A 26,991-nucleotide genomic window follows, 5' to 3' on the forward strand; every position below is an offset into this window, starting at 1 on the left:
AAAGATCATGGATGTCTTGGTTGAATGTGATGTGAATTCTATACACTTCCCCTGCCCGCTCTCCTCCTCTCCCTCCAGAGTTCAGAAATTTAAAAAAAAAAAAAAAAGCTTTTGGAAACCCGAGCTGTTGTTTGCGCAACACAATCACTTTTTTTTTTTTAAAGCGACTGGGTGTCTAGACGCCCACGTGATTGGGGGCCGGGGCTGGGCAGCGATGCTGCGCACTGCGAGTCACCGAGGCAAAGCAGCGAGGAGGCGGGGGAGGAGGAGGCTGTTGGCTGGCTAGAGAGAAGAGCTGGCGGATGGCAGCAGCAGCAGCAGCAGCCCAGACGCAGAGGCACAGAGACCATGGGCACTGCTAGGTAATAGCCACCTCCATTTGGAACCCCCCCTCCTCTTCGCAGGCCTCCCCCTCCAAAGGACAAGGAACTCCCCCCTCTCTCCTAGGGGAAGAAAGAAGGTGTGCGTGGGGGAGACAGGATCGTCTGCACCGAGATCACTGTGAAGGAAGAAGGGAGTGGAAAAAAGGAGGGGAAGGAGGGAGAAAAAAGCAAAGCAAACCAGGCGAGCCAAGCGAAAGGAGCTGCCTTTTTTTTTTTTTTCTCCTTCTTCTGCTGTGTGTGTTGGTAGCCGATGCAAAGGCTGGAAAGGCTGCCTTGGAGGAGGGGAGCTGCAGCCAGAAGAGAAGCAAGAAGAGCTAAAGGCTGCCCTAGCATTTACTAGAGAGAGAGCGAGACAGCAGAGAGACTGGGGGGGCTGGTGATCATTTCAGCTCCTGTCAGTATAGGATCATCCCCTGTCACTTCTCACCCGTCCGTCGCATTTATTTTTTAAGGGCTGGGTGGGAGGAGAGGTGGGGGCAACTGTATTTTTAAAAAAAACTGTCCCTAGCTCCTGGTCTTGCTGAAAGACAGACAGCGAGGGAGCGGATCAAGCCTTTTGGAAGGAAAGACAGACTCCTCACTTTTTTAAATACATAGATCTGTATTAGCAACCGCCTCGAGGATTTTTGCGTGGATTAAAATCTTTGATAAGAAGAAGGGGGAAAAAAGCATCAGGACGAGCTGGGCTTTTTTTTTTTAAAGGATGTAACCCTCTTGGATGCATTTTTATTTTTAAAAACATTTTGATTATTAATTCAAACGTCCAAATTTTAGGGTTTTTTTTAAATGCTACGTTATTTTGGCTCTTTTAAAAAAAATCTTCCCTATGTTATAGAAATTCCTTTTTTCCCAATCCCCCCCAAACCCTTTTTTGATGGAATCTGTGGATATGTTATTACTAAGGAAATAGTTTTTGGTGTTTTTTAAAAATCTTGTGCCTTCGTTTTGCAACAAAAAAAATTGGGGGGTGGGGAAGACCTTTATTATTTCTTTTTCTTTTTTATTTAAAACAGTCATCCTCGACTGAAACCAAATGTGATCTAAAGGTTTTGCAATTGCTTTGACAGACCGGCAACGCGAGAAGATCTGTTATTCCCTTATCTGTTTTTGGGGCATGTTTTCTGCAATTCTTCTGTTACACTGAACATTGATTCCCCCTTCTCCCCCATGTCTTTCAGTTATATTTTTCCCTGTTCCTATATAGAGGTGGAAAATTCTAAATATAAATTGTAAGATTTTCAGTGGATTTTTTGAAGGATTTAAGAGAGACAGAGGAAACCCCCCCAACCCTTTAAGAGACTGGCATATGTTACAGATTGCTTTGGCTCTTCCACCACCACCACCGCCGCCACCAACCCTCCTCCCCACTGCATCCCTATCATTTCAGGCTGCTTGTGTTTGCTGCCTGGACACGGATCCCGGATTCTTCATGATTTGCGGACGACATGCTCGTTTTTTAGCCGGGAAACCTTCTTCTCGTCCCGCATGTTCAGGACCAAACGATCGGTGCTCGTCCGGCGACTCTGGAGGAGCCGTGCGCCCGGCGGCGGGGAGGAAGAGGAAGGTGAGCCCGGTGAAACAGCAGCGGACAGCCGGGCGCATGGCGCTGGAGGCGGCCGGGGCTGCTGCATGGGCAAGTCGGGGAAAATCAGCAAGGCTCACCTCGGCTCGGAGGCGGAATTGAAAGCGCTGACCCACGCGGTCCTGAAGAGGCTGAAGGAGAAACAACTGGAGGTGCTCTTGCAAGCGGTGGAGTCCAGAGGGGGCGCGCGGACCTCCTGCCTCCTCCTGCCCGGCAAGGTGGACTCCAAGCTGGGTCAGCATTGGTACTCTCTCCCTTTGCTGCTGTGTAAAGTATTCAGGTGGCCAGATCTCAGGCATTGCTCGGAAGTGAAGCGGTTATGTTGCTGTGAATCTTATGGAAAAACTCACCCGGAGCTGGTCTGCTGCAATCCCCACCACCTCAGCAGGCTCTGTGAACTAGGTATGGCTGAAGGCACACACAAACTCCAGGGGTGGTGTGGGTGGGTTGGGGGGCGAACGGGGGGGACTGTTGTATGAACAGAAAACCGGAGAGAGAGAGAGAGTACAAAATTGGTTCTTAGGATGGTCCGATGATCAATTATATTGTCTGTGTTTGTGGCACACATAATGGCCGAGGCTTCCCACTTTTACTCCGGCAACATTCCCACGTAATCCTATGGAAGTGTTGTCTGAGTTAGGGTTGCAGTTTGTGCCTGCCTCTCTTCTGGCACGGCGGGTTTTCTTTTTTGTCAACGCCGTGTGTGAATCCATACCTGCAGTAAAACAAAAGATGTGGTTCACTACTGTATTTGTGGAGAAGGCTGTGTACAAAAAGGGAAATGTGTAGGTGCCTTGAACCTTTCAAATGATATTCAGAAGATAATTTTGCCTTATGCAGGGCTGATGTTTTGCTGAGAGGTCCCAGGGAACAATCCTAATCTAGGTCTGCTTTGCTTTAGAAAATGAACCCCTTGAGCTAATGTTTAACATAATTTCCAGCCAGTCTGGGATTTATAAAGCAGCCCAACACTGGAAGTTAGTGGTTCACAAATCCTCCACCACCCCTTAACAAGAGAACGCATAATTTATGGGTTCCAGTTTGTCCGATGCAAGCATGCTTCCCTCTCCTGCAGTCGGCAGACTTCGCTTTCCAAATAAGACCCAGAAAAGTTTCACAGCGTTTGATCCGCTAGTGGCCAAAAAGAAAAAGGAAAGTTTTCAAATGCCATTTTCTTTTGTTAATGGAAATGGGTTTCTTTTTGGCACGTTTAACTCCAATGTTACCTACCCGATAGCCTAAAAGAGCGATCCCTGACTTGCATTCCACCCCCCGCCCGTGTTTAAACGTTGCAATTACTTGTAAACTTTGCTTAGTTGGTGTAGAATAGAAATCATCCAGTTCTGAGTAGTGGCTGGGGTTGTGGGAGGGGGAGAGAGAGAGGTAAACGGCAGCACTTGATTTTTTTTTCTTGCCATTTCTTTTTTCCCTTTTCTGTGAAATGTTAAATGTGTGTGCAGCTAGCAAGGATTATCTGGCAGTCTGGATCAGTTTGGTGATTTCCAGTGCTGGAGTGTTTTAGCCGAGCCAAGGAGGCCCAGATCAGACAGCCAGAGTAGCAGATAGCAGGGAGACTGGCGCCAGGCGGCCCCTTTTGTTTATCTGACAGCTAAATATCAAGGCAATCACCGCCTAGCTGCCCTGCCTCCAACCCCCAGAGCTAAGACAAACAGTTTTGCTAAAAGAATGCCACTGTTATCATAAGTTCCTATCTTTTTTTCTCATGGCTCTGCCTTTATTTTCTCTGTGCTTTTCTAATTCCAGAGTCTCCCCCTCCACCCTACTCCAGATATCCAATGGATTTTCTCAAACCAACTGGTAAGTAGACCTTTAAAAGTAGGCTACTGTCTTCAGATAAAAGGGAAAACATGCCTTTCTCAGGGGCAATGTCTCCTTCCTTTGTTATAATTCTTACGCATTTCACTTTTTGGCTGTTTCTGTGGGATTTTTGCCCCTTTGCCACCCCAATGATTTAGTGTATGATTTGGCTAAGAAAACCTCTAGTTTTAAAACCCAGAACTATAGTAGGTAGTCCATTTACATTGTTGCCTTTTCTAGATGTACTTGCACCAAGTAACTTGAACACTCAGGATGGGCATGCACATAAAAATAACGTGAATCAGTAGGTTTTGCCAACGGTGCTTCGTGAATATCTGCAAGAAATATAAAGTCGTCCTTATTCAGTTTACAGTTGTAGGTAGTAAATGGAGAATGCATGACTTGTCAACTCACTGTATTTGAATTCTAATGAACTTAGATTGGTACAAGGTACAGCAAAGGGTTCTAGGAACATTAATTTTTGTTGAATAAGGATACAAATAAGCGTTGGCAAATGTGGTTGTAGAAATCTTCCGTTTACAAAAAAATAATCTGTAATTAAGCATTACCAAATTAAAAATATATGGAGGGGAGCTAAAAGTTTCTAACACAGCTCTTCATGCGTCTTGCTTGTAATTGAATGGCATTGTGCCAGGGCAGAAGCCCATTTGAGGCTGGCACCAAGCTCTGTTGCGGTTGTCTGCATAAACTTCTGGTTGGCAGCAAGCTCGCCCTGTGTTAGATAAATAGGACTGGCACTGTGGAAGGAGACAGGTTTAGCGAAAATCGGAAATGGGGCTGAAATCAGGGCGGTGCAGAGCTCCACCAAGCCTCTTCATATCTTTCTGAAGATGAATGAATGGCTCTAAAGTGTTGATTATACCATAGTTGTCTTTCTGGTTGTGTCCTAAAGTCATGCACCACCATATGTAAACTTAGTACGTTACTTTTAAAAAGGGAGTTTAAAATAGCTTTGTTCCTGGGTTTGTTCCAGTTTCAGGACAGTTTTTCTAAAATAGCTGATTTTCTAAAATTATTGCTATTCAGTTTGTTGGAGTTGGCTGGTTTCTGAAGTTCAAGAAATGTTAAAACCCCGAGGGGCTTGCTTGATAGGTTTCACTTTTCTTTTTTAAAGTGTCTTTCAATAAATGCTATTAAAAGTGTGTGTGTGGGGGGGTAGTGTAAGTTATGAGGATATTTTAGAAACCTGGGAAATGGGCATAGGGCACCATCCAGATGATGAGTGTCTCTTGTGATGTCAACTCCCATTGAAGTTAAGGTACCTAGCACCTCATAGGAAAGTACTTAAGTGTCTTCAGTACTGGACCCTTTTAACCAGGTTCATTATATCCACTGTAAACTCTGATTAACATAAGGAGTTTTCTCTTGCAATGTGGAAACAGGCACAGCTGCTTAATAAATGAATGGGTTACAAAGCATATAAGATTTTGCCTGAGTATTAAAGAACACTAGAAAAATGTTCACTAATTAATGAGGAGATATCCGTGCTATTGTAGCCTACTTCCCTTACAAGTGCTTTACTTTACTAGTTGCTTTGACTTTAAAAGATTGTTTCTTTACACAGGCAAAGAGTCTACTGAGTAGTAAAGAATTTTGCTATTCGAGAAAGAGAAATGAATAACAGAATGGTCCCATAGAAACTTCACATGCTTAGATTTGCATATGTAATTTCCCCCTGATAATGATTTTTTGCATAGGGCATAAACTAATTTTGTAAAGTGTTCAGGAGGATAACAGCCAATCTAAAGCTATAGGAAAGAAGGGTTAATGATTGCCTTCAGCTTCCTGGAAAGATGTTAGGATAAATCTGTTAGCAGGGTTTAAATATCCAATCTACCTTTGCCAGGACCTCATTTTCAGTTAGTGGAGTGATATATTTATTCATTAGCAAGTGTTGACATAAGGTAGCAAAATGTGTGTAAACAGAAAAGCCGCAGAACATGAATGTGCCATTTCGAAAGGAAAAGTTCTTCGGATCAGCCAATAGGAAGTGATTAATGCTGCCAATCGGAAACTCAGAAACAACTGGTTACTCACCAAAAAGTTTAATTAAAAAAAAAAAATCCATTTGGCAGTTGAGCTCTGAATAATGTAATACATGGAACAATGACAGAGACAAACAGAAGTCTATAAGTCTGTCATTGCAGGTGGTTGTTACAACTACTGGCTTCTTTTTTTTTTTCTTTTGCTTCCTCTTTCATCAAAGCTGTTATGGATAGAATGAGATGGAGAACTTAATGTCTGTATCATTGCTGCCTCCTGTGGCAGACAGAACGGTGCTGGGATCCTAGGTGTCCCACATTCCTATATTTCCAAGTGTTGTGTCAAATATTATTTGCATTAGTCTGGTTAAGTGAGAGAGAGGAATATTAGCTTACAATGGAAAGATGTTCAGTCTGAACCATTTTAAGCAAGGAGGAGTCCTGTCCTCACTGTTCACCACCTTTGGGAAAATAGGAACAGAATATTGTAGACTGTCCAGGCATGGCAAAGCCATTTTACTAGCACAGTTAAAACGTTAGCAAAGATCTTTCCACTTACACGTTGACAATCTAGAAGAACTATCTGCAGCTGCTGCTAAGGAGAAGTGTATCTAACGGTAACCTGGACATCTCACATTGGCATGAAGCATGGTAGTACCAGTAATAATACTTAGGCACTTCTGGCTAGGTCCTGCAATCCTTCACACAAACACACAATTCCAACACAAGTGAGGGGGACTAATGCATGAGGAGGGGTTGCAGGATCAGGCCTTTACCTAGCGCCGCTTACGCAAGTATCTAAAAGCTTTAATAAACATGAATGAAGTTTCCTAGCTCCCCTGTAAATTAGCTTATTAATGCAAAAACTGTACAGATGGGTCAGCTAAGAGTCAGGAACGTTAGGTAACTTAGCCAAGGCCACACAGAACGTCTCTAACAAATCTGGGAACAGACTCCAAGATGACATGCAGATTTGCTGTGATTTAAATGTTTTTCACTATTTCTTTTAGACCAGTGGTCCCCAACCTTTTCGTCTGGCGGGTGCCAGACGAAGAACCGTGGCGGCAGTCGAGCATCTGCCAAAATGCCGCCGAATTTCTGCGGCATTTTGGCAGCGGCGCCTCTCGATGATGTCGCTTGTCGGCAGCAAGCAGCGTCATCAAGAGACGTCACCGCTGAAATGCTGCAGAAATTTGGCGGCAACGCCTCTTGATGACGCCGTTTGTCAGCGACAAGCAGCGTCATTGAGGGGCGTCGCTGCCGAAATGCTATAGAAATTTGGCGGCATTTCAGCGGATGCTCGACTGCTGGCCAGGATGCAGGCGCATTTAGATGCAGGCACCGCTTTGGGGACCCCTGTCTTGTCCTTATTAAGAGCCTGAATCTTTCCCATTAGCTTCAGTGGTAGTGTTATCTGGGTTAGGACTGCAGATTCAGACCCCAAATGAAAATGCTCACTGGGGATGGGAGGTTGTCAGAGATGTCTTTGACTGATCAGGTATGCAGAATTTTAGAGGCAATGTGATGGGGGTTCAGTAGAATGAACTCTAAAATAGAGAGGCCGACATACTGTTTATCTAAAACACCCCAGTTGCTGTTCCATGCTGATGAGCTTTAGCAGAGTGAAATGCATGTCCATGGTTTGCATCCATGAGCTGGGTACCCCTGACTCTTTTCCAAAAGCTATCACCTGTGCTTGGATATTGGTGGTCCCGCGTGCATGTTACTACTCGGAATGCTCTTCTGGCTCATAGCTAATTTATACTAGTTCTCGTATTTGAGTTTGTGAAGGCGGCTGGGCCCGCGATTTAACAGTGTGTATTAAAAGATCCTATCCCTTTTCTCTTATTTCCTTTCACTCGCACAAAGGCTGTGTGTCAGGCTGACCTGTCTTTACTGGCTGAGGCTGGCTGGGTATGTTCCCTCTGGAGGCTGTCACAGAGGTCTTACAAGAGCAATATGAAGTGCTTTCCCCCAGCTTCCCCTAGGGGGTGAGCATGACCGAATTCCGGGGTAATTTAGCTCTGGCTCTAACTCTGCACCTCCCTCCCCTCTCCATGAGGGAGTATATAATCTGGGCACCAGACTGGATGGTCGTCCACTGACTTCTGTTTGCAGGGGAGAGTTAGGATCTCTCCTGTGTCTGTCACCTGCATATTAGGATGCAAAAAACTACTCAGGCTTAGCATCTAAGGCCCGTGGATTGCTCCTGGTCCTCAAGTGTTGTTGATTTTAATGGGAATTGAAGGTGTAGCAGGAGACACTGCACACCTCTCAGGGCTAGTCATTACACTGTTGATGTGAAGAGCATGATTTAATGTCCTTTGGAAATAGCTCACTTTACAAAGAAATCTGGGATGAAAGGGCTAACATGTAGCAACTTCAAATGAACGACTCAGTCTTGGAGCATTTCACTGGTATCAAAAAAATATTTTAAAACGACAGTGCTCCATGCCAGCCAGAAAGCTTGGATGAGGCCTGGATGATGCTAAGCATGCAAGGCTCAACTGGCCAAGGGTTAACGCAAGGAACAGGAAAGGATCATCATGCCTTTTGCATTGCCTGTGCCTGCTGGGGTGTAAGAGGGAGCATCAGCAGTGCATTCAGTAATGGCTTATTCTAAAGCGAGGCCTGTGACCCAGCACTGTTCTCGGTTTAAATGAATTGATAAAAGGAATTTTCTATTGGATATTAGGGAGTGGTATCAATTGATGTCTGGAGAGGGACCAAATCAGTGGGCAAAGCTATGCTCAAGCAAAAGTCCAGGCTTTAGGGAGGGTCTGAATAAGGCGTGATTTCTAATGTACAACCTTGATGAAGAAACAGAGAGCTGTTCTTTGTGTTTGAATTCAAAGTGTAGGGTTACTTTATCTCCACAGCAATTTTATGGTGAGGATTGTGTTTTTTTAAGTTAGAAGAAGTGGACATATTGCTATGACAGTCTCCTGCTGTCTTGAGGAGTAGATCCCATCTTGCTCTCGGGTCAAATATAACCAGATTCTTCTGCTAGCAATGCAGAGACATTTTTAAGTAACTTGGGATCTATTCCTCAAGACTGCAGGAGACTGTCATAGCAATATGTCCACTTCATCAAGGTTGCACATTAGAAATCAAGCGTCAATTGATCCCACTGCCTAATATCCAATAGAAAATTCCTTTTATCAATTCACATAGAGGCAGATTGGAGCTGGATATGAAGCACTAGGTCTGTAGTACAAACCAGTACCATATTTTTGACATCTGCATTCAGAAAGGTGTGAATGTGTTGAGGGAAAGCATCAGCAAAAGCATTTGAGAGTGATCTCAAGGGAAAGATACGAGGGAGTCATCTGTTCAGATATACAAGTGGACAGGATTAAAAAAAAGCATATTTCCTTAAAATATAGAAAAAAAACTCAAAAACATTTAGAAAGTGTATAGTGTACAGTATTTCACAAGTAAGTCCATTTCCTGTCTCCCTATTGTTTTCAGTTTGATTAAGTGTATCCTGTTAAACTGTATATTCCTGTTATGGATTATACTTTACTCCGATAACATGAGATTATACCTACACACATGTTTTTTCCTTAGGTTTTCAGTAGTGAGTGCTTGGGGGAAAAAAATGTGGGGGACAAAAAACTCTAGCCATTTGGTGCTGTGGGCCTTGCTTTAAGAGATGGTTTGTAGCTGAAATGATGATGCAATTTAGGGTGCCCTAATTTTGCGTAACCAATTGCGGCAACTTGCCAGCAGCCTGAGGGTTGCATGTACACTTAGATTTTTTTCTTGACTGCAAATGCCTTCAACCACAGTATTTCCTTATGTTTGCATCTTCCCTGAGAGATGATTAAAAATTGCATGTGTGGGTTCGTCTGCAGTAAAAAGGTTGGTCAATGTTGACCTCATGCTGCCATTACAGAAAGGGGGCAGTTTTTGGACACCAGGGGGCCAAACTTTGCCCCTCTCTGAATTGAATACTTCTAAATGTCAAGAGGAATAGCTAATGAGACAGATTCCTTTCATCATAAAAGCCCCTTCAGTGGTGCATGGAAAGAATTTGGTCCAGGCAGGCCTTTTTGGTGCATACACAACACGCTGAGGAAGCCAAGTAATTTCCAGTCAGTGGAAGGGAAAATGTATAGGAGTTCTTAATGAAACTAGCAAAAAAGACAGGAACAAAGGAGTAAAGTTGACATTGGACTATTTGTGACAAAAGTGGAGTATTTTTTTCTCTCTTTCAAGTTTAATATTTCCACCTGGCCAACCTAGTTGTGTACTAGATTCAAAGTACAAAGCAGCCGTTTAAACTCTTTCGGAGCTCAAAAGATGGGAGACCTGATTTCATTAACCTGTGACTTGGACAAAAAGATTTCAGCCCTTATGTAATTTTTGCATGCACTGAGTAATGATTAAGTGGTAATGTAGAGTTTAGACAAGGGTGATGAGTATAGGGCGGATATATGATGAGGAATGGCAGTGTCTGTGCAGACAATTAGTAATAGATTCCTGTTGAACATTTTGGAATGTGTGTTCTGTTCTTGACATTGTTTACAGGGTGCTAAGAAACTAACGTATACTAATTTCTTATTTTTTTCCTCTGCTGCAGCAGATTGTCCAGACTCTGTGCCTTCCTCCACTGAAACAGGGGGAACTAATTGTCTAGCCCCTGGGGGGCTTTCAGGTAAGACATTATCCGTGGTATGCGTTACTCACTCAGGACTCTTTACTCCTAGTGCACCTAAAGCTCCTTTTGGTTTTAGGCTGTGAATGAAGTAAGAATGGTGCTGGGACAGTGTAAGAGTACAGGTCACTTAGGCTGGAATTTTCAAAGGGGGAATTAGGTTCCCAGTGCCCACTCATTTTCAGCAAGAATTGGGCACCTGGGGATGAACGGATGGATGGACCATGTGGGGAAAATTGAAATTTGGTGATGGTTCACTACAGGGTATAGATTATTTATGGAGAAGTGAGCAGGTGAATTACAACTGTATCCTTATTGAAAAATTCAAGGTCAGTCCCAGCCCATGTCTTATTTACACAGGTGGTCCCTTTGGTTTCAGTGGGGCTAATTGTATAGATAAGGAGAACAGTATTTGACTGGTGGTCTTGAATCTTTGTGGGTTTTTGTTTGGTTAGCATAACTAGTTTCTGCACAGCCTTCTGGCTACAGTACATTCAATAATGGCATCAGTGGCGTGTACAGTATTATACCCTTACATGAGGACAGCTGATCTCGTAGGTGTTTTCATTCCAGCCATTGTGTTCTTGTATGATACTAGGCAATGGTTGCCTGCATCCTGTCTAGAATAGGTTAGCAATCAGCTGAGAAATATTAGGGCAATTGTATATACATTTTATACATCAGGGGCTATAGTGTATTTCCTTCTGCATGAGACTGGCCGGGTGGATACAGAGGGCACATGGGAGCCCATGCACAACGAGCAGGTATGTAGAGTATGGCTCTCAGATCTGGGGAACGTGGTAGGGTGGCTGGCTAGTAACATGGCATGATCTGGGGAGATCTGTTGTGGTGTCTCTGCACAAGGATTGCTGTGTTGAGGGGAGAACATTTGACTGCACCTTCTGTACAAGTGCATGAAAGGACATTTCCCATTGCCCTGCTCTCAGCACCCATCAGACCTTTTTCGCCTGATTTTCAGAGGTGCTGTGTCTCCACCGCTGGGCACTTCAATGAGAGCTGCAAATCAGGCCTTTCACAGGTATAATACATTTTTCACCTCCTTCCTTTCCCCACTACAGCTTTGCCTTTCTTCAAGAGGCATGGCTGAGTCCTAAATGCAGTTACTAATACTATGGCTTGTATTGTGATCACCAACCATAATTCGTCGGAAAATTCATACCTGCGTGGCCTAGTGTAGGTTGGAAGATACTTTCCTCTGTCAGTGAGTCTCAGTGATTTATGATTTGTGGAGCGTTTACTCAGTTCATTGCCCGGATATGGGAATTTTAGAAATATATAGGTTGCTGGTTGCTGCTGGTGTGTGTGTGTCTTCCTTCTCTCCAGGAATTGCATTTGGTGTGGATGTCTTTAAGTGAGTCTTGTTTGTTTTTCTTTCAGTGTAATATATACCCTGCCTGTTATTTGAGAGGGAAGCATGTTGTTTGTTCAAAGGCCCTAATGAGAATTAATCAAAGAAAGGGGGAGAAGGGCAACTTGTGGTTGGTCTCTCTTTTTTTTTTTTTGCTATTGGTGGCTGTAACTTTAGGGAGGGGGGGTAAGGGTTAGAGAAGGGAGACTGGAAAGAGAACAGAAACAAGAAATAAAATAACACAATAAGGATGTTAGATCATTATTTTTTTCCTCGTGAAATATGTGGGGTGGGTGGGGAAGGATTGAGTTCCACAGGATACCACATGAAATAAGTAAAGGAAGTACTAGCTTTTAAAGGAGGGCTTTCTGAAAGGTTTGTGTTATTGATAACATCTCGTCTGTCTAGTCTGCTCCTGAAGGGACGGAGGGAGGTGGGGGTTTGGGCTGCAGGAAATAACATAACTTGCCTATGAATGCCTTCTTAAGGAGTTTGCTATGGAAGTTTAATTTCATAGCACAGCAAGAGCTGGCAAAGGTACTCTACATGGGAAAGGTTTGTTAATATATTCTCTCTCACAGCTTCCGGAAGAAGGCACTGTTCCTTTTGGGGTGGTTTTTATTTTTTTTATTTTTTGGGGGGTCTTGGGTTATCAAAAGTTTTCCAAACCTTTCCCAGAATAGGGGAAACTTTTACGATCATTATCCACTCTTTCCCCCCACCAGTGTAATTGTAGCCATTTAGTTTAATGAGGAGCCGATAGGAGTGTTGACTCACGAAGGGATACGGTTAGCTACACAAACCATGAAACAAAGCCGAATGCCTCCACATGAAAGAGCATTTGCTTTGAATTTGCTCTGATTTACTGGCAACTCAGTTCCACACACAGAAGTGCAGCTCTGAAAATTCCCAACTGGAGAGACCCAGTCAGGCAAGGAAAATAAACCGCACTTTGCAGCAGTTCTCTAAAGCTAACTTTCCCTTTTCTTTTTCCACAAACTTTGGTAGCAGAACAGTGTATTTGAACAGGGCTTTAATGAGCTATTGTCAAGGTGCACTTGGAGTGTTTTATTTCTGTCTGAAGGGGAAAAGCTGTATCTTATCTCCATTTAAACAGACGGTTGTGTCAGATGCCATACATAAAGCTCATCTTGTTTTCACTCTTTAGAACTGGTGAGTTATCTGGTGAGTTGCTTTATGACTTTATCCCAAAAGGATGTTTCACTGGATTAAAAAAAGCCCCAAATTGACGCGCATCTGATTAGATTGTTCTGATTGTCCAACTGCACAGCATTGGGATTGGATGGATAAGGATTGTGCTTTGGCCCCAAAGGCCCTAACATGAGGAGTCACTCTGGCCACCACCGAGGAGCAGCCACCTCTGGGGTGGAAATTGGCAGCTGTTAAACAGTGCTCAGTCACACTGTACACAGCAGTTGCAGAATAGGGAAATGAAAACTGAACCAGTTGAAGGTTAAAAGGTGGGATATAGGAAGGCGGAAATGCAGTTGCCACAGATGAAATTTGAGAATTGGGCCAGGACCCTGCACTTAACATCCCTATTTCTGGGGAGTGGGGGCGCTGCCGTGGCATTTTTAGAGGCTGGGGTGTTGCAAGAACGATAATAAAACAGAAGCATTAAAAAATGCTCATCCAATCCTCCCGAAGAATGCTGAAAGCTGGATCCTTTCTTTTAAGGCGTCTCAGTTTCAGCTACAGAATATATATTTCATTCTTCTTCAGGAGGCAGAGGGCAATTTCATGGATGAATGGCAGAGGTACCAGGGTAGCAGAGCTGAAAGGATGTGGGAGGATGACCAGTGTGGAATGATGAGGGTAATATACTAAGAGCTTCTACAAGTGTTTTCCCCTTGAAATAACCAATCTGAGCCTCTCTTTCACTTGCTCTGTTTTCTGTTTTTCTTCCTGGCCTAGGCTGTGCTGCAGTGAGCCAGCTTAATGAATGGGGCTCAGTTCGGGGTGGGAGGAAGGTCGGGAGCCTGGAGCCAGGGACTTGATTCTTTTGGCAGGGGAAGAAAAAAAAAAAAGGAGCTGAATGTGAAAATGTAATCCCATGAGGGTCGGCACAAAGGAACTAGTTCCTCCTGAAATGCACAGAGGTGACCTTTAATTCACTGGTGCTGCCCTTTCATGTTGTATGTGGCACTTTAAAAGGAGCAAGCTTAAGAGTGGGGTATAGGCGAGGTTTGGGAAAGGGGAGGAGGGAACTCTGACAGCACAGCCCTACTAAACCGCTGGGACCTAGTTAACTTTGTTTAAAAATATATATATATATTTCCAAAGGTTAAAATCCGAACAGAGAAGCCCATGGAGCCTACATGCGGCTTGGCTCAATTTTAGTGCAGTAATCCATTACTCCCAAGGAAAAACACGCTAGTCTTCTCTCTCTCTCCCCACTCAGTCACTCTCTTTCTCCCTCTCCTTTTAGTCTCTGTCTCTTGTTTTGTTTTGGTTTGTTTTTTGTTTGTTTTGCCTCTTTCCTTTGCTGACTCTCTCTGGCCCAGTTCATTATTCCTTGCTTAAGAAATCTCCCACCGGACTCGGAGATGTTCCTGTCTGTGCAGTTCTGAACTGGACCTTCTTTCTTTTAAACTACACCAGTTAACAAAAACATACTGTAGATAAAAAGGAAAATAATTTCCTTAAATAACGGGGGCCAGGCTGTTTTTCAAATGTATCAGATCTTCTTCAGGAGATGTGTAGTTTGTGATTGTGCTTCAGTTTCTAACAAACAGGCTACAGTCACATAGCTCAGCGTCTGCTCAGGAAGAGAAGTCCTCAAAGGGCCTCAGAACTGCCACTTCATGTGTGAAATATGATGAGCTGGCTTGTGCCCTGATCATCATTGCTTTTTGTTAAGGAGTATTAATAAACTATCAGACTCGATGGGTTACACAGATTGCAGTCCCAAATGGAGGTGTCTTTGATGACATATGCTAATTTTGGACTGGATCTAGAGCCTGTGGAAGTCGATGGGAGTGTTGTTTGTTGTCTTTTTGGGGTTTGGGATCAGGCCCTTGATGCGTGAAAACTCCTTGGATTGTGCTATTGAGACCTTCCATCAGGCTGTTCTGAAAGGGAGGCGCATAACACTGTTGTAGCTTAAAACAAGCGTAACCTCTTTTCATTCTGAATTAACGCATACTTTTGTTTAAGACAGAAGCTGAAGTGACAGGAAGCAACATAGAGAAAATTGACAGTGCTTTTTAATCCCTATTCCCTCACCCTTTCACCTCAAAATCTCATCTTATTTTAATAGAACACTTTAATTCAAGTTTGATTCATCTTTACTACAAAAGCTCCAATGTGCAGCTGACTGACATTTCATTATGAAATAGTGGATGGGCCTGGAATGTTTCACTATGACTTTGATCCCTTCTGGTATCTGTGTCAGCCTAGGAGAAGCACCTTTTTTAAATCTAGAACTATTCACAATAGAAGCACGATTATTTGGCTGGATCTACAGTCTTGTCCCATCCCCTGCCAGCCCCCCCCCCCCCCCCCCCCCCCCCCCCCCGCCAATTAGATGAGAGTAGCAGGGTTCTGAAGATTTGTCTGGAGAAATCCTGACTGTGCCCCCCCCCCCCTTCCCTCAAGCACACAGTTTATAACTGCCTATGAAATGCCTTTATTTACAAATTGGCATCCTATTATAATCAGAAATTGAGAAATCTTCCTGTGTAAGTGGGATTGTATATTTGTCTCTGGGATAAACAATAAATTGTGCTTTAAAGAAAAAAAAAGTAATTTATGCTCAGTTTATTTGAGCACATGCACTCTTTCTGTTTTAAATCTCACAGTGCATTGCAAATTTTCCTTAGCACTACTGACGGCACTAGCTTGTACTTGTGTATTAAATAGCTTACCTAAAAACTCGCTCCCGTGCTCAAAAGGACAAGGTTATCAGGGGTTAATGCTAAGATGACAGCATTGAAGTCTTTGGAGCAAACCAGGCCGCCTGCCAGACTAGGAGCCTTGCAGCCTCACACATCATCTGACCATGGCAGAATGTAGCCAGGCCAGTGAAGTGGAGTGAGACTGGGACTTGGCAAGGTCTCCATGTAGCTTTTGGCCTCTGACACTCCATTCTAGCTCTTCCTTGTGTTAGACCCTTTCTTCCATAAGCAGGCTGGGCTTTTTAAGGCAGAATCTCATCAGGCAGAGGAAATGGGAACAGAGCTGAGTATGTGCTTGTGCGTGCCTGCATGACCCTTGTTCATGGATTTGACTATATGTGCTATCAGTTTTATCTCAGTGAAATTCTATAGGGGTATTCCAGAAGAATCTCCATTTAAAATTGTGTCTTGAAAACAACTAACAATAAAAAAAAAAAAATGAAATGCAGTCAGAGTGGGCTTTTCTCAGGTGTTTGGGGAAAAACATTCCCTATGTCAGACTTCCCTCTTGTTAAGCAAAATTAGTTTCATTTCAGCAAAGGAGAATACATTACTGTTGTCTGCTGCAGCTATTTCCAATGCATGCAGTTCAAACTGCAGTTTTATTTTTTCAAGACTATTGTGTTTTAAGTGTTTTCACTGCTGCTGACTAATGATTTTCTGAGCCATTATTTCTGTACAACAATCTGACAGTTTAGGGGAAAATAATACATGTTAAAGTTTAGCGTCAGTGATGTGAGTGTGTGTTCATCTGTATGTTTGTCTTCGATTAACTCAGATGGGTATTCTCCTGCAGAATAAAATGTACCGCCTGAATGTGGTGGGAAACCCGATAATTTGGGACTTTTAAAATTAGACAGGATAAAAAGATTAGTAAATGCCCCATAGGAAGCAATCCTGCATTGTCAGGTAGCTCGACTAAAGCGTTTCCATCTATGATCCTTTAACTGTTACACTGCAGGAACAAATAGCATTAACCACACGCATTTATCTAATAGTGGGAGATTTAAAAAAAAGAGACAGAGAGATGATGTTGCTTCTGCACGTGGGTGCTGAGAATGCAACCAATGGATGATCTTAAATACATCCCACAGGAAGGGGTAGGTGGGGAGAATGGCCAGTGAGTGGCATAGTGGTAGATACTGGAGCCCTATCGCTAAATCCCCCTGCACGCTGGGGTTCCCCACTCAGTTTCGGTGGGGTCTGAGAAATCCTGTCCCACTTCCTGTCCCTTCTCGAGCAAAATTGGTGGGTCACGGTGAAGGTGTGCAGTAGTGAAGGAGGTGAGATTTGACCCCAAGTACAGAAATTTAAGACCCAGATTTTCAGAAGTGTCCATTGCTTTTGGATGTCTCCAGATTTTCAGGGTCTAACTTGAGACATCCAGGCCTGATTTCTCAGAGGTGCTGAGCATCCGCAACTCCTTTTTACTTCATTTGGAGTTGTGGGGGCTCAGCATTTCTGAACATCAGGCCCAAGGTATCTCAAGTCGGTGTCTGAAACTGAGGCAACCGGAGCTAGTGGACACTTCTGAAAATGTGCTTGTGGCTTACGTGTTTCAGCTCTAAGGGCTTTCTTCATGAGCGATCAATACAGCGAAAAGGATACGTTCTGTATCAGTTCTCCCTGAAGAAGACACCTTACCACAGACAGTTCTTCCTGACTGTATCCTCTGCTGCACGTATTTCAGACATTCACATGTTCGTTCCATTACACTGAACTGTGTGGCCTGACCTGCTCCTCACAGCCTGTCGCTTGACCATTAACTAAGGTTATTGCAGGGTTATCAGCCCTCCCTATCAGCTCCACAGCCATTCTGACTCCTGAAGGCTTGGAGAGACACTGATATTGACCTCTCTCTCCCTTTGACCAAATGGGGGGCCGGTCAGTCTTATCTGCTATGTGACAGGGTGGTTTCAAAAGATGAATGTGGAATTCCTGCTGGTGCCTTCGTGTAGTGACCTCGGAGTGAGCTGTGTAAAAGAATACGGTAACGGGCCACTCAGAGGTCACTGCCAGCTGTACCATCTTTCTTAAGTAGGATTGAATGACCCGCGCAGCAGCCTGGCTGCCTGCCTACTGTCACAAAGTAGCTTCCTTTCCAGTTTATTTTGAGCTCTAAGATATTATTAACTCCTGATACACAGTCTGGATTTAGTTGTAACACACAAAGAAAGCAAAGTTCAAGTTTACCTTCTTCACTTTTTGCCTAAATATCTTTTGTTTCTCTTGCCATCCCCCCTCCTCTTTGTGCATAGACTGTTTGCTACGGGCTTGTTTAACATGGAAACTGGGGAATAAGTTATGTCATGGCTGCTGTTGAGGAATCATGTAGTATAAACAAGAATATGGCCCAATCTTGTGTGGTACTGAGGTCTGTGGGAAAGGAGCATCGGCGCCTCGCAGGATTTCCGGCCTTTGGCTTTTGATTACACTTTTTAAATCGATGATGTCTTGGGTATAGTCTTGAAATGTTGTTGGCTGTTGAGTTGTAGGGAATGGTGGAGTGACCTCATTACCAGTAATCAGGTGTCTTCTCCTGCCGGTATAGACCCGTTTGCAAGAAAATCCAAACAAGGATTTCACTGCAGAGATTCTCACTCATTGTCCAGTGGAGGATGGGGTGAAGGGTTTGTCCACCTGCTCCTTCAACGTCGTAAATCCCAGTGGATCTACAGGATGCCAGGGTCATCTGGGTAAAGGCCTTCTACCCCTTCAGTGGCTCTGGCCCCAGGCAACCTATTCTCAACTCCTTGGATTCTCTATTGGTGACCCTGACAGGTGGTAGTGGCAGGGGAAATCTTTGGTAAAGTTAAACCTGGGACTGTATTAACTTGTGTAACTAACTACCACTGGAGTGGGGGATAGCCAGTGATCATCCCATCTACCCGGACTCCAACCTTTTCTCCACGGGGACTCTGGAGAGCACAAAGAGCTTTGCACGTGGTTTGAGGAGGGCAGGGAATGGTGCCATGGAGATGCCAGACTGCTTCCCTTCTCCAGTCCCACATTCAGGAGAGAGCTATGTGCAAAATAGTTCTACATGAGTTCGATCTATCCCAAAGTTTGTAATATCTAGGTTCCCTGGGAACACTGGCCCACATTCCGGTAGGGTTGACTCAGCTCTTCGTTCTTCTGAGCTCCATTTAGAGAGTTTTGAAGGAGAGTTCTCTGTGGATGAGACCAGAAAAATATGCCCCTGTGTCCTTGACCAAAATACATATTCTACCTCTGGTGAAGTGCTCTTGTGACAGGCGGTTATTGCTTTTGTATCCTAGACTGCCTGCAATTCAGTGTGATACGGGAAGATGGTAGCACGACAGTAATTAATGTTGAGATGGGGGTCGTTCATCAGGCATGTTTCATTCAGTGATCAAGATTCAGCTCAGAGTGCAGGTCAGCTTCCAACAGCAAAGGCCCACAAAGAAGCAGAATATAGTAACTCCTCACTTAACGTTGTAATTATGTTCCTGAAAAATGTGATTTTAAGCGAAACGATGTTAAGTGAATCCAATTTCCCCATAAGAATTAATGTAAATGAGGGGGTTAGATTCCAGGGGAACTTTTTTCACCAGACAAAAGACTATATTATATACACACACACACAATATAAGTTTTAAACAAACAATTTAATACTGGTACACAGTAGTGATGGTTGTGAAGCTTGGTTGAGGTGGAGGAGTCAGAGGGTGGGATATTTCCCTTACTGCTAAATGATGAACTAGCAATTGGCTGAGCCCTCAAGGGTTAACTCTCTCTCTCCCTCTACAAGGCAGCGGGAATGGAGGGAGATATGTACATTTCCCCCTTTAAGTATACTGCCTTGTTAATTAGATCAGCTTGCTGAGACCACAGCTGCTTCAAGCTCCCTCCTGCCTGAGCCCTGGTGTGTCCCCCCCTGCTCTATGGAAGATGGTGTAAGTGGGGAGCAGGGGGGAGGGGACATCCTGACATTAGCCCTCCCTCTTCCTCTCCCTCTCCCCCCAGCAAGCAGAAGTCTCGGGGAGCAGCTCCAAGGCAGAGGGCAGGAGCAGGGAGAGAGACAGCTGCAATTGCTAGCCTGCTGGGCAGCTGCTGCACAGGGAACTTAGGGGAGCAGGGAGCTGATGGGGGGCTGCTGGTCCACCCTGGTTCCAAGTCCAGACCAGCTAGCTGCAACGGGCTGCTCTTCCAGTGGACAAAGCAGGCAGCTGCCAAATGATGTTAGAAGGGAGCATTGCGTAACTTTAAATGACCATGTTCTCTAATTGATCAGCAATGTAACAAAACAGCGTTAACTGGGACGACTTTAAGAGAGGAATTACTGTACCTCTCCCTCTGGGTGTATCTTGGCTTAGGAGGGAAAGACTGGCGAAGAGAGGCATAATTCATACCCCCATATACCAGCTTTGGTTGGTCTAGTCTTATGGTTGGTCTAGCCCAGAGCTTAATTTCTGCCAGTACTGAGCCCCGGCATCTCTGGGCGTGGCAGTTCATAGTCCCGGCATCTCTGGGCTTGCCGCTTCAGTTATGAAAATTAAAAAATTGCTTGAGCACTGACACTTTATTGCTTGAGTCCCTGCACCTCTTTCCTACAAATTAAGCACTGCTTTTGCCTCAAAGTGCTGTACCCAGTCGGAGAACCATTTTCTGCAGAGTTGTTTTGGGTAGGAGTTTAAATATGTGATGATAACTTTCACCCTGTTAATTAACAGGAAACATTGGGACAAGACAGGAAATTGCATCATTTTTTATGAGGAAAGAGCCAAGAAAAAAATGGAAAGAAAAGAAAACATAGTTATTAATGAAAGGAGAGAAGAGGGGAAGGAAAACAAAAGGAAAGGAAAACAAAAAAGAACCCTTTTCCCCCAGTGATCAGAAAGTTCTTGCGGTGCCCGAGTTTCAGAGAGAGGCTTGTTGGAGTACTCTGTTTTATTTTTATTATGTTGAAAAATATTTTAATAGCAGGGTCACCTTTGCTTGAACGCTAAAAACTCAGCCTCGTTGCTCAATTTATTGAAGAATCTTTTCATAACTTTTCTCAGCTTCCTTCCCCAAACTGCCAGGCCGAGGAAGCTCTTGGCTTGGAAGCTAATTTTGGTTTGGCTGCTTAGCCCTCAAAATTGGTCCCCACCCAGTGTCATTATCTTGGTTTTAACTTGCAAAAAAAAAAGAGCAAAACTTTATAAGAGTTTGCACAGCCCTTTCTTTACCCTTTTAATCTTGCTGCACAAAAAGCATTGCAGCTTCAGCTTCCTAAATGCTGTGTCTTTAGCATTTGCACTTCAAATCTGCGCTGTTTTCCTTATTTTAAATAACATCAAACCATTACACCTTTTTGAAAAGTTCGTTGGGAGTCCTCTCTGAGATCTTCCTAGTGCATTAACTAAGACAAAAAATGAATGCCTTTTAGAGCTGGCTTGGTGGAGCTGACTTCAGCTGTTCGCATGTTTGTGAAGAGCCAGTACAAGTCAGGCCTTCCTTTAATAAAAATAAAAATAAAAAAAAATGTGGCTCATAGGGGGCTGATGATATTCTGGCTTTGATCCTGCAGGTCTTTGGGTTGTCATCTTCCAGACACAAGTGTGAATGGAGGCATAGGCTTCAATGCTAGGTATTGTCCTCTAAACTGAGTGTTTGTCTCTGTTCCCCCTGCATGTCTGCTGCCTTAACTTGCAAGTGCTCAAGGTGAAAGGGTTGGGATCTGGGTAGTGAATGAGCACCTCTGAGGAGATACAGGTCAAGCCACCCTTCCCCACGCTGATCAGGCTCTGAGCTCTGACTCCAGATGTAATTTGCTTGCCATGCTCTCACTGATGCAGAATTGGCTTCCCTGTGCACTCCCTCTCCCATTGAACTCTTTTTGCCTTGTTCTTACACACACACACACACACTCACACGCTGCACCTGTGCTATACAGGACCAAGCTCTCCGCACACACGCAATGAGTGACATGCTGATAGCGATGACTGTAAATTGGTTGGGATGACACATTGCTGGGTGTGAGGGTGCCATTGTGTCTAATTTTACTAACCTCCCAATTTCATATGCATCAGTAGGACTTTTGGCTAGACTGATATCACTTCCATTGATTGCCTACACACAAAGCTGCAACCTAACTAGTTCACTGAGTTATCTTATTCTTATTCAAATAGAGGCTATTACAGGAGAGGCGGAGCTCATTCCTGGCTTCTTCTTGTTTCGTTTTGTTTTCATAACACAATGAGAGCCTCGGGTTGTAATTGTCAGTGTGTAAAGCATTGCTGAGAATTCAGCCAGGGTGACTTGTCAAAACACAACACTGACGCCAGAGCAGTGATGCAGGCAGGTTGAATGCAGGCCGAAGTGGTTTTGCAGGAGAGCTTTGTTGTCGATTTATTTTTTTTATTTAATCTGTTGGCACAATTCTGAAACACCAACTTCAGTTTAATCCCTTGTGTCATCTTGTTTCAGTTCAGCCGGTGTGTGTGTGTGTGTGTGTGTGTGTGTGAGAGAGAGAGAGAATATAGTTCTCCATATATGCAATTACTCCTATCAAGCCTCTCTAGAAAGCAGCATGTTAAACCCTGTGGGAGCTGGGTAGATATAGATTATTCAGGTATGTCCTCAGGAGCCTTTGTGTCTCCGTGGTTGGTTGATAAATTGCAGGCCCACAGAAAAATAATGCTGATTTTTCTGAGGATTTTTGCTAATAAAGAGGGAAGCATATTTTGTCTTAAATTAATACTTCCAAACTGCTCACATTGGAGAACATTCAAAATATTATGTGTATGTACATACATGTACATCATAAGCAAATATGGGACTAAGAATAGTAATCTTCTTTTGGTGGTAAAGATGTTGTTTGTAGAGTGTCGCTGCCAGAGTAGGTTAAATGAGAGCTAACTTTTAGAAAAGAGCAGTATGCCAGCATTCAATGGAGTAAAATAACTTGGAGCCTTCCGTTCTCATCATGCCTTTTTAAGGCAGACCTCCCATCACCATGGATCTGGTCAGCCCTTACCATCTTTTAAAAGCATACAAAGACACCTGGTGTTACCAGTGCTGTCATAATAAAATGTTCATTAGCTTCTGAAGCAACCTTATTTATGCCTGACAAACCCAGGTGCTGGGGAGGTGGTGAATGTTTCAAACAGTCTTCACTTTATAATTGGTAAAGTTGGCTCTGGACTGAATGACTTTAAGTGATGAAACTGATGCCTTTAATTTGTAGATACTAAAATTCCAGAGCATTGCTGCTCAGTGTGAGTCTTTCCAAGTTGGATAATGTATAGTGTAGTCTAATGGACAACCCAGTGGTGATTTTTTTCTATTTGCACTTTGAGTAACCAGGTTTTACATTCCAGGCAGGTATAGTGGTTATCTGCATGTTTCAGGAACACTGATAGGACTGCATTTTGAAGATCTGGAGAACACTAACTAAAATCAGAGTCCCCCGAAAATAAGAGCTCCACACAACCAGAGAGATTTTTGCCCTGCTAGCAGGGGACTTAATGCCCATCTGATACTATTCTATTGGATATAAGTGTTTTATTTGTGCAATACCATGTTGGACAGAGGAAATAAATGCATAAGATCATACTTCAAGCAGTGATGCAGGAATTAAATAGCAGAAGTCTTGTTTGGAAAACTAGCTGGGAGCCTGAAGTTTACATCACCAGGCTTGAACTGGTGAATTAATTTTCTTTGTAAACTAGGCTGAGGCTTTTTAGCTCACGATAAGGAACAAACTCATAAATCTTAATGCAGTGCGAAGTGGCCTGTAGTTTTTCTATTCTTTTCCACTGCCTTGCAGAGTAAGTATGGAAAATGGATCCTTTAATATCACAGGGCTCAATCCTAGAACCATTACTCATGCCTGTAGTGATTACTCAGGTGAGTAAAGATCACTGGCTTGTGTAAACTGTTGCGGGAGGGGGCCCAAGAACGGTAGAGCCTCACCCATAACGCCTCCATTCTTTTATAGTGTAGTCAGTGCATTTGGGAATGTGCAGTGTGAATGGTGGGGGATGTGGAGGGAGATGGAAAGGGAACACCAGTATAACAGTGAAGTACCAGGCCCTGTAAATGCCCTGGAAGATCCTTGGTGCAGTGCCTAATTGACTCTGGAAGGCAGGGGATTCAATGTAAGGTACTGTAGCTCAGCTGCTTGTGATAACTGGAGTGATGGTAACAAACAGGCCACCCTTCCCCCATCCATTTTCTTTCTTCGTCACAGACAGATAATGTTGAGATGAGTTGGAAGATACAAATTCTGCACTGTGTCTTTGCTGCTGAGGAAGGGAGATGTAAAATAGCTGGGGCTGGAACAATTTTATTTTTGGTGTGTTACTTTTGTGCACTTTGTGGACAGTCTAAACTACAAAGTACTGTCCGCACCTGTTTCTGTGAGGTGCATGGGTAAGCAAGGAGTCTGCATGGTCTGCTCGATTCAGGTCCCATCTCTACCCCAGCTACAGCGGAACCAGGAGACCCAGTTACAATCCTGTTGTCCTCTGACCTAGTTACAGCATAGTTAAAAATTATAAGCTAGATGGCACCCAACTGTGTCCCCAGAGCCAGGCTGAAGTCTTGGAGTGCCTCTGGCTTCAGCCTAGTTAACAAGACATGGTTAGGTTTTGTCTAGATTGCAACTTTTAATTGTGTGGTAACTAGGTCAGGGACAACCGGGCTGTAACTGGGTGCCCCAACTGGATTAGAAATGGCGTTTTTAAATGGGATTGAGAGCCAGGAACTCCTGAGTTCTGACTCAGGTGCTTCCACTGACTCACTGTGTAGCCTCGGGCAAATCACTTAAACCACTGTCTGGCTCAGTTCCCCCATCTGTAAAAGGTGGATCCTGGCACTTACCTATTTCGCAGGAATGTTCGGAGGATTAATTAGTTAATGAATGTAATGCACTGTCTAATTGCTAATCCAGAGAGTAAGGTGGGAAGTGATGGGATGGAGTGGGGAAGGGACAGATAAGCAGCTTCTTGCTTGTGACCCTAGTCTGAACATTTTGAAATGTCCTTCACTGTTGCTTTTGGCTATTAAATTTCATTCTTAACCTGGAGTTACCAGGATTGCATTTGGAGAGTGGGATGGACAGGACGACAGAGGGAGGGGATGGTGTGGGTGGAACAGACCACCAGAACATATTTTGTGGGCCTGAATGCGTGTGCATGTGTGTGTGAGAGAGCTTTGCTGCATGCGCTTTGGAATAGGAGTGATTAGATTATGAAGGCAGACAGAAGTAATGATTAACTTTTTCAGTCTGCATGCTGTCTCCAGTCTGGCGCTTGGTGTTGTTTTTCCCCCTAAGTAGGCCCTGGCCCTGAGTCGACAGGGTATTAGGTTGTAAAGAAAGACAGAAAGAATGAAAGCGAGGGGAGGGGTGGGGAAGGGGGGTGATTTTTCCATCAGATCCGGGAATGGAATTTATTGGCTGGAATGCAGTAAATGTTCAAAATGCCATCCCATCTAAACAGTTTTCATAATTGTTATGGAAGTGGGGGGGGGGGGTCGGGGCATGAGGGAATGAAAAGAACTTTTGTTTCTAACTGTATTTTTCCACATCTTATATCCGTATAAGAAACATTTCCCTACTCTCTAGAAAAATAGTGTTTTAAGCAAGGGTGGAGATATATATTTTTTTTTTTGGTAAATGTCTGTTTTTGGTCTTGTAATAACTTTGGGGAGAACTATAGGTCAGTGTGCTGCAGAGAGTGGGGTTTAAATTTTTTTTTCATTTTTGTGTGTGTGTGTGTGTGTGGAATGCATTTAGGAAAAAACTGTAATACACGTCTGGGTATTAAATATCCATTTGGAAATACAAGGCTCCTATGCATTGATATTTTTATTAAGTCCTTTACAAGCCTCTTAACGTGTAACCCGCATAGCTACATGTTGTCCCTGGAAAGGAGAAAAAGTTCAGAGCTACAACTTTTGCTGAGCCCCTGTCTCTCCTTGCTCCAAGGTGCAATAAGGAGATCACACTTCCTGCAGAATGATAAGGTGACTGGGCTACAGCAGTGTTGTGACCTGGGTTTTATTGTTAGACTCTTTCTTGGATTTGATTTGATTTGATTTTTATTTACTGGAAAAGGTTTACAGTCTTCATCCTGCAAGTCCTACTCCAGGAAAGCTTTCATTCTGGAAGTCCTTGGGCATAAAGATTGCTTACCCTGGTTTTCTGCCAGGCTACCTCCATTGGCTTTGATGGAGTTATTCCTGAATTACATTGGTATGATTGAAAAGGAAGATAAAACCTATTGACATCTATGGTAATACAGGCGGGAGTAAGTATACACAGGGAAATATGTTTTGGCAAGATCGAGTTGCAGGCGTGGTTCTCTTTGGTGAGCGATCGGAAGTCGCCAGCCCCATCTGTGCCTTCTCCGTGCTCTTAAGAGCTTAGGCTCAAATAGGGGTTGGAGATAGGCAGAAAAAGTATGTGTTTCACGAGGCATGGATTTATGCAAATGAGTCGCTAACCTGTGTTTTCCCCTCTTGGGCCATGCAACTAAGGGCTTGTCTACATCAGAAAGTTGCAGCGCTGGTGAGGGAGTTACAGCGCTGCAACTTTGAAGGTGTACACATCTGCAGGGCACCACCAGCGCTGCAACTCCCTGTTTGCAGCGCTGGCCGTACTCCCGTTTTGTCTCGGGTGTAGAGGATCCAGCGCTGGTGATCCAGCGCTGGTAATCCAATGTAGACAGTTACCAGCGCTTTTCTTGACCTCCGTGGAAGGAGGAAGCCTCTGGTAATCAAGCTGGTTTCCTTTCCCGGTTTGCTCTCTCGGTCCCGGAGCCACCCAGCAAACCGCAGGGAAGGAGACCTGCTTGCTCGGGGTTCCGGGACCGAGAGAGCAAACCGGGAAAGGAGACCAGCTTCGCCGCGGTTTGCTCTCGCGTTCCCGGAGCCACCCAGCAAACCGCAGGGAAGGAGACCTGCTTGCTCGGGGTTCCGGGACCGAGAGAGCAAACCGGGAACGCCGCGGTTTGCTCTCTCGGTCCCGGAGCCACCCAGCAAACCGCAGGGAAGGAGACCTGCTTGCTCGGGGTTCCGGGACCGAGAGAGCAAACCGGGAAAGGAAACCAGCTTCGCCGCGGTTTGCTCTCTCGGTCCCGGAACCCCGAGCAAGCAGGTCTCCTTCCCTGCGGTTTGCTGGCTGGCTCCGGGACCGAGAGAGCAAACCGCGGCGTTCCCGGTTTGCTCTCTCGGTCCCGGAACCCCGAGCAAGCAGGTCTCCTTCCCTGCGGTTTGCTGGGTGGCTCCGGGACCGAGAGAGCAAACCGC

At 44.3% G+C, this 26,991-nt stretch overlaps 1 protein-coding gene across 2 annotated transcripts in view; it reads left to right on the forward strand.

Annotated features, from left to right (window-relative positions):
* Nucleotides 1-1,138: 1,138 nt before the first annotated feature.
* SMAD7 (SMAD family member 7) overlaps nt 1,139-26,991 on the forward strand; it is a 43,050-nt gene continuing 17,197 nt past the window's right edge. The window contains exons 1-3 of one of the 2 annotated variants that reach the window (XM_030567527.1): nt 1,139-2,367; nt 3,730-3,783; nt 10,372-10,446. In XM_030567527.1, coding sequence (XP_030423387.1) covers nt 1,869-2,367; nt 3,730-3,783; nt 10,372-10,446 — 628 coding nt within the window. In that variant the 5' untranslated portion in view covers nt 1,139-1,868. The remainder of the gene's footprint in view (nt 2,368-3,729; nt 3,784-10,371; nt 10,447-26,991) is intronic. The other variant, XM_030567528.1, reaches the window with a different exon arrangement.

The sequence above is a fragment of the Gopherus evgoodei genome, chromosome 6 (assembly GCF_007399415.2).
Source record: "Gopherus evgoodei ecotype Sinaloan lineage chromosome 6, rGopEvg1_v1.p, whole genome shotgun sequence".
NCBI classification, from domain to species: Eukaryota; Metazoa; Chordata; order Testudines; family Testudinidae; genus Gopherus; species Gopherus evgoodei.